This window comes from Cynoglossus semilaevis, chromosome 16 (genome assembly GCF_000523025.1).
Source record: "Cynoglossus semilaevis isolate Cse_v1.0 chromosome 16, Cse_v1.0, whole genome shotgun sequence".
Taxonomy (NCBI): Eukaryota; Metazoa; Chordata; class Actinopteri; order Pleuronectiformes; family Cynoglossidae; genus Cynoglossus; species Cynoglossus semilaevis.
In genome coordinates this window covers 16,101,546-16,108,860 of record NC_024322.1, presented here as the reverse complement: position 1 = coordinate 16,108,860, position 7,315 = coordinate 16,101,546, and the positions used below count along the sequence as shown (strand labels likewise).

Here is a 7,315-nt window from a genome sequence, read left to right as displayed (position 1 = left end):
TTTTTTTTTCGGAGATTTGTTCGGGAATTTATTGGTACAGTATTTCACTGTCATCAAAAGTTGACGTACCACAAAAGTGTACTTTTTCTTAATTTTAACAACAGAAATGGACATACCCCCCCCAGGGCGGCCCACCCCACTATTTGAGAAGTACTGGGCCAGGGTTAGGTTTGCTGGCAGATTGAGGCACCGATGTGGCTAACAGCAACCCTGCGTACCTGTGTGTTTGCATGTGTACTGTAAATGCTCTGACCTCATAGACGTGCACTATGGGAGGTCCGATGTCATCATCAGTAGTAGGAGGTTGTTTAGGTTTCCAGTTGGTGATGGGGAGGAGAACTTGACTAGGAGATGAGGACCTGGGGAAGGGCAAAACACACACACAAAAAAGATAAAAAATAAATACTTGTTCACCTTTAACCTCTTAAACACAACTGTGATAAATTGTATCAAAGAAATCTACAATCATGTGGGTGTTGATGTTTTTACATTGACATTAATGTTGATGTAATTATGGTGTTTTTCTCTGTAATGCTGTTATTAATTATCTTGTTGTTGGTTTTTGTTGACGTGACATTGTGGTTTGTTGATGATTGTTGTTGTGGTTAATATGGTTATTGTTGATATTTTGAATGTTTTTCATGTTGTTCTGTTGTTGTTTTACCCTCTGATGAAGACCTTGGCCATCACAGCTAAATTAGTCACACTGGAAACCCGAGGACTGGTGTTGTCAAACTGGTTTGAGCTGATGAAAAGAACGACAAAAAGCAAGACATCAGTGTGGTCCAGAGCAGCTGACAGGCCACAAAATAAAACAGTGGACACCCTCGATACGAGATTCCCCAAATACACGCATTCCAAGTGATGTGTCTGCAACTATTGCAAGATTTTGCTCCTGATACGAGGAAATACGTAGTTATATCTAGTAATGTCTGAATTTGAAAAAGTGGCACAGACAAGGGGGGATTTTATGATAATTAATTAATAGTATATTTCTGGGGGGCTGGAATGAATTAATTTGTTTTTAATTATTCTTTTATTGGGGAAAATTACCAAGACACGAGTGCTGTTGTGGAATGGGTTAAATTCGTATCTAGGGAGTTGACTGTAATAAATAGCTATTATGCTAACACTACCAGAATGCTAACCTTGTAATCTGGAGGTCAAACTTGACTGAGGTGTCCTCCTCTGACAGCTGGTGAACGCTGAACCTCAGCTCTGCCAACAGCTGACCAGTCACAAGTCAGAGAACCAGTCAGTAGTGAGCACAGAACCAATCACAACAGAGAGAAGATGTGGTTCTTTTTTTGGGGGGTGGGGAGGATTGTAGACAGAGGTCAACTTACTTTGGTTCCACCCTTCATTGGGTTCCCCAAGTCACAAACCACCATCTTCGTCTGGTTCTCCTTCTTGTAGGCGCAGGAGAGACGAGACAGAGTCTGAGAGGACACAAGAAAAAAATGTTAACACAAAGACTGAGGAGTGGGCAAAGCGTCTGTAGATATCCCATGGTGACCCAGCAGGGGGCTGGGCTGCAGATGAATATTAGTCTGTGGTGGATATTTTTAAAATATTTATGTTTCCATTTCAGAGGAACGGAGATGGTGGAAGGCTTGAAGGGGACATTGTCAAGCAGATATCGTAAGGATTTCTCTGCTCAGACAATTAATATTATTGAGGCTGATGCTTGTCTTCTCTTGATGCCCCCCAAAACCCCAGACTCACCTTACTGCGGACCACTCCGGTGAAGTCAGCCTGCGGGGGAGGAAACACGTGGAGCTCAGCCTCATAGGCGCCCTCTCCCTGATTCTCAGCAGACACCTCCAGCGTCAGTGCGTTGTCGTCGCCAATGAAGATCTGATCGCGATCACTGGAAACACAGCGGGTGATAATGTGACAGATGACAGATGACAATGACATCACCGCTCATACTGTATCACAGCCTCTCTCTCTTCTCTCTCTCTCTTACCTCTTCACTGACAACCTGAGATCAGGTTTACAAACGTTATCCTCACCACAGTCCAGAAGGATATGAGCCTAAGGAACCAGGAAGAGTGTAAATGACCCTTAAGCAGAAAATTAATTTCTTGGGGCTTTTATTTTGATGAGTTCCTGTTTTCCTTTTGACAAGACTCTTATTTTGAAGTGCTTCCCAAAAACTTTTTTTATAGTCACCTGATCACAAAGTTACAGCGCTATTTAGCCACAGCTAAGCGCCCAGTCGGAGCACTAACGACGTATTGTTTTAGTTTTTCCTTATTTTATTTTTGTACACATTGTGACATATTTGGTTAATTCGATCTGCTGTAATTGTTTGTAAAATGTATATTATCCATCTTAGCTCTTACGGTGTTTCTAGGAAGAACGGTTACGAACGGCTAAACACAATAAAATCTTCTGGAAACATCCGTTTTTCTGTTTTCTTTTTTTGACTTCAGTCCATTCAAGTCTGATCTCACACACACACACACGTTCCGTTACCTGTTTGGTGACGTTGTTGGGAGCAGATGGGTCCAAGATGGGTTTCAAACCAGTTTTATCTGCAGCCTGTTGTTGATCTAAAGTGAACAACATCATCACTGATATTGGAGTGATTTTATCTCTGAAGTCGCGGTCATCCTGGTGGGGAGAGGGAGAGGGAGAGAGAGAGAGCGAGAGAGAGGACACACACACACACAGTTCTTATTTGTTTGTTAATTCGTGATCTCAGTCTTTCTGTAGCGAGGTTTAATATTCAGGAACATATTTCACTCTCTGTTTGGGCTTTAAACTTGGTTTGATTAGCTGAGTAAAATCATTTTACAGTTTCCCCTGGCGGACCTGAAACTAAAAGTGACTGACCTGTAAAACCCGTTGTTGCCAGCAGGTGGAACTGCACTTACTCTGAGGAAGACGTCCTGTTCCTCGCAGGCCGGTCCTTGTCCGTTGTTCACTGTCATGTTTTTGGCGTAGCTGAAGCTTCGACTGTGAAGGAAAAGAACGCGCTTTGTCGTTTCCTTCTGCTTCAGTCGATCCAGAGTCAGTTCCACTCGGAAATCTGAGAAAAAAACAGAGACGTTAGGAGACGTAAGAACAGAACAAACCCAGAGCAGTTGAACAGCTACTCACTGAGCTTAGCTGGAGCTCCACTACCGCTGGCTTTCAGGCAGTATTTCACCTTAAAACTGAAAAATAAAACACAACTCAGGATCAACAGGACTGACTTTTGTTCCTCACACCAAACCTTAAAAAAAAACAATTCATTTGGATCAAATCAAGCTCTGTTCGAATGAACTCTTATAAATAATTCTTATGTACTCTTTTAATCTGATAAAAGGTCACAGTTCTACTGTGACCATTAGGCTGCTCTAAGACAATGTGTGTGTGTGTGTGTGCGTGTGTTAGAGAGGGTGAGTGTGTCACTGACCAGGAAACTGCTGTGCTGCTTCCTGGAAGTGGGCACTTTTTTTCCTCTGGATTGATCATCTGTGGTGAGACGTCCAATGTCGCGTTGACACGGATGACAGGACGAGCTCTGAAATCAGACACAGATACTTCAGAGTTCAGGTCTGAATAAAAGCAGAACTCTGTAATATGCCAATATGTGTATATATATATATATATATATATATTATTTGGCATAACCTTAAAAAAAACTGTTCACCTGAATAAAACCGCTTTGTCTGCTCCAAAGACCCCAACTATTAAATCTGTAAACTCACACACACACAAACGCACACTTTAATGACATTGAAATATACATATATACACATATACACACATATATACACATACACATATATACATACATACACATATATATGGGAGATTAAAAACCTATTATATATATATAGATATAATTATATATTATATAATTAAATCTCCCAGTCGACTGGTCGATTTATTGGTCAATAAGTTTTCAGTACCATTTGTAAAATAAAAAAGTACTATTCTGCCAACGTTGACTTTTTCTTTTTCGATATTTGCATTCTTACTAGGGATGTACGATATTAGGTTTTTGCCGATATTGTCCAAACACTTAATTTCCGAGTCCGATATCAACCCATACCCAAAAAGTAAAAACTACATTATATTCTTCTATATTTTAAATGTATTTCTATTTTAAAAAACACAACGTTTTTATCAAAAGTGATAAATACTTATATAAGTTTTGTGTTTTTTGTTTTGGCTTGTGTGTGTAACAGTGTGTGTGTGTGTGTGTGTGTGTGTGTAAGAGTGTGTATTGTACCTGGATAGCCGTTCTGGTCAATGTCGATGTTTCCATTCATTGAATATCCAAAACTAGGTGGCATTGTACTGGACGCCCATTTCCCCTGCAACATCTGATGACATGGGAATAGTGACATCACTGCGGCAGTAAATTGTCAGTGCACTTCTGTTTCTAATATGTGTACCTGTGAGGGGTTGGGGTCAGGACCCTTGGGTCCACCGTTGTGGATATAAACCAGACCGTTATGAGCAGAGCCTCCATAGGGGGCAGAGATGGCCACATCTGAAAAGTGACATGAGATGGATTTTTTCTTTAAATGTTAAAAAATATGACAAAATACCTTTAAACAAATTCAAAGTCAATTTTATCTCTTATTATTATTAGATTTTATAGATATTTGTCTCTTTTTCTGACCGTTGTATCCATCCATATTCAGATCTCCCAGTGAACTGATGGCTGATCCATATCTGGCATAAACTTCTGATCCAGTTAAAGTCTGAGGAGGATGGAAGGAGAATCCACCAGAACCCAGGAACACACTGACCTGAAGCAAAAAAAAACAAAAACAAACAAAAACACAGTAACTCTGTAATCTCAGTAATTCTGTAGAAGACCTGGCCTTGTACTTTCAAACATGGCCACTAGTTGGAGCACGTTAGTACTTTGCAGCAGTGGGGAATCTGCTGCTTCCAGTTACTATGACTCTGACCCTGATCCTGGACCTGACCACTCGCTCATCAGGAAGACGCCCTCTGCTGGTCAGTACATACTGCTTCAGTCTTCAAGTCTCTGACTGAGCTGAACCATTACTGTCGGCTCTTCTGTTCTATTAACAAATTATTTTATAGTAATATTTAAATTTGTTTAAAACAAATAAACACAGACAGAATAAAAAAAAAGGAGAAAAAAAATGTGCAGTGGTTTTATGGTCGATACCCTGGAGCTGTTACACTCACAGTCTGCCGCTTCACACTGAGTTTATAGTGAAGAAAAACAGCAGCGTGGCTCCTTTCACATCTGTGTGTGTGTGTGTGTGTGTGTGTTTACAGTCGCTCACTCACCTGTCCCACCTCCTTCAGTTTCCCATCTGAACCTCGGTCCATGAAAAGTGGAGCTCCTACCAGGAGATCCATCAAACTAAGAACAAAAGAAAAATCCTCAAATGTTTCTGTGTAGCTAAGACCAGCAGGGGGCATTGCATGTTGCTGCCTAATTGCAGAGTCTAACACAGACTTGTGGTACTGTGAAACTGTGGCTTCAGGGGATTCTTACAGTGACTCACTTCCCTGAAACAGAGATCTTTGGGAAAACTCTGCTAAAGTAAGACTCAGACTCACCCGTCGTCATTGACGTCCACAGCAGCCACTGAGTGTCCAAAGTACGCCGCCATCTACAAACCCATACAGAGATGTTTATGTCACTAGTATGTTTATTAGAATAATATCAACTACATTAACTTTTAGTAATGTTGCTATTGTTTTATCATGTTGTTAAAATCGTATTTTTGTTGTTTCTGATGTCATTACTGTTAAAAAAAAACATCACCTGAGTTCCTGTGAAATTAACCATTGACTCCATGTTGAGGCCGTTGAAGATGTTCACCTAAAACGAGGAGATACAGTTGAGCATCTTGTGACCAATTCACAGGAACTGTGGGATTGACAGGTTTAGACACGTACGTAACCCAGAGCTTTATCTCCTCGAGGAACTCCAGTGACGTAATCTGGACAAGAGAATAACAAAAGACGACAGATTACCTTTCTGACAGCAGGGGGCACAATGAAATGATAATTTAAGAGCATTTATTTATTATATTTTCCTGAAGTGTATGCCACTGCTGTAACTGCTTCTGCAACAGTTCCAGTCTGTTACTGCTCACCTTCTGTCCCATCATTATTAAAGTCTCCCACAGTCACAGAATATCCTGATGGAAGACAAGCAACATTAGCTAGGAGAAGGAGAAACAGGGCAAAAAAGGGTCAACCCTAGGTCAGAGTGCGAGATGTTACCCAGGTAACTGTCGTCGTACAGAGCTCCTGCAGACTTGGTGAACAGAGAGTTTCCGTACGGAGTCACAAAGTCTCTTTTAAAACGAGCGAAAATCTCCGAGATGTCATCGGAGATCAGCTGACCTGTGGACAGAGGGGTGGGGACACAAAGAAAAAGATCAGCCTGAGGAACTTTAGGTCGGACCTAGGACTTTGGACCTCCCAGTGACTCCATCATGTTTCTGACAGCGGCTATGTGTCACAGGACAGGCCCACAATACTTCCTGTCCTCCATGACAGCCTTCCCACTGGAACAGATACCGTCTCAGAGCTTGCAAGAAACTTCTTCATCCTCCTTCACCTACAGCCCCTGATTCTGCTCCTAGTTCTTGGGTAATTGTACTAAATACACATTGTCTGGTCCTGGCTTTTACAGACTACGTTTGCAGTAGTATTTGTGCTTCAGACCACAAGACCAGATCCAGCAAGACTCAACAAGACTCAGTGAGTGGGCAGTCTGTGGTAACAAAGAAGACGCTATGATAAAATGGACAACAAACAGGAAGTGGCTCCTGTGGTTAAAAATGTAGCCTGTGTTTTTCCCCCACTGCCTGTGTGTGTATGTGTGTGTGTGTTTGTCTGCATGTGTGTGTGTCCAGTCAGTTGTGTCATAGCAAGAAACAATAATTACAATCCACAGTTCAGTCATTTCGTCACACCCAGTGAAGCCAGACAACATAGATTAACACAAACACACACGTTCAGTATTTGACTGGGGTTTCTCACCCTGCCAGTAGAAGCTTCCAGGTCCTCCCACCACGACTCGTTTGTTTTTCTAAAAAACAATGTCAAAGAATTCTGTTAGCACTAGACTTCTGGCTTCACTGCACTGTTACAATTCTACACCGCACTTTCTGACAGTGTCTACAGGAGGCACCGTTTCAAGAATGAAGAAGAATCAAAGTTTATTTGTCACCTCCTCAAGGTCAGGTACACAGACGGGTTCATAGATATATAGAACTGTATTAATCCATTTATTAATCAATGAATAGGGTAAAGTTTTTACACATTTACACAAACAATTTACTTTGCAGTTACTTTTTAGAGACAAAAACAA

The 7,315-nt window shown here is 41.3% G+C and overlaps 1 protein-coding gene across 1 annotated transcript in view; it reads right to left on the bottom strand.

Moving 5' to 3' along the window:
* itgav (integrin, alpha V) overlaps window positions 1–7,315 on the bottom strand; it is a 22,529-nt gene that overhangs the window by 12,307 nt on the left and 2,907 nt on the right. Inside the window, exons 6-26 of the mRNA XM_008328970.2 lie at window positions 6,985–7,033; window positions 6,220–6,342; window positions 6,090–6,134; window positions 5,890–5,933; window positions 5,756–5,812; window positions 5,548–5,600; window positions 5,272–5,347; window positions 4,625–4,754; window positions 4,395–4,492; window positions 4,229–4,322; window positions 3,644–3,689; window positions 3,407–3,514; window positions 3,109–3,164; window positions 2,883–3,037; window positions 2,482–2,619; window positions 1,970–2,037; window positions 1,726–1,870; window positions 1,347–1,439; window positions 1,149–1,228; window positions 665–745; window positions 254–359 (exon numbers count right to left, since the gene is read on the bottom strand). Of these exons, the coding sequence (XP_008327192.1) occupies window positions 254–359; window positions 665–745; window positions 1,149–1,228; window positions 1,347–1,439; window positions 1,726–1,870; window positions 1,970–2,037; window positions 2,482–2,619; window positions 2,883–3,037; window positions 3,109–3,164; window positions 3,407–3,514; window positions 3,644–3,689; window positions 4,229–4,322; window positions 4,395–4,492; window positions 4,625–4,754; window positions 5,272–5,347; window positions 5,548–5,600; window positions 5,756–5,812; window positions 5,890–5,933; window positions 6,090–6,134; window positions 6,220–6,342; window positions 6,985–7,033 (1,845 nt within the window). The remainder of the gene's footprint in view (window positions 1–253; window positions 360–664; window positions 746–1,148; window positions 1,229–1,346; window positions 1,440–1,725; window positions 1,871–1,969; window positions 2,038–2,481; window positions 2,620–2,882; window positions 3,038–3,108; window positions 3,165–3,406; window positions 3,515–3,643; window positions 3,690–4,228; window positions 4,323–4,394; window positions 4,493–4,624; window positions 4,755–5,271; window positions 5,348–5,547; window positions 5,601–5,755; window positions 5,813–5,889; window positions 5,934–6,089; window positions 6,135–6,219; window positions 6,343–6,984; window positions 7,034–7,315) is intronic.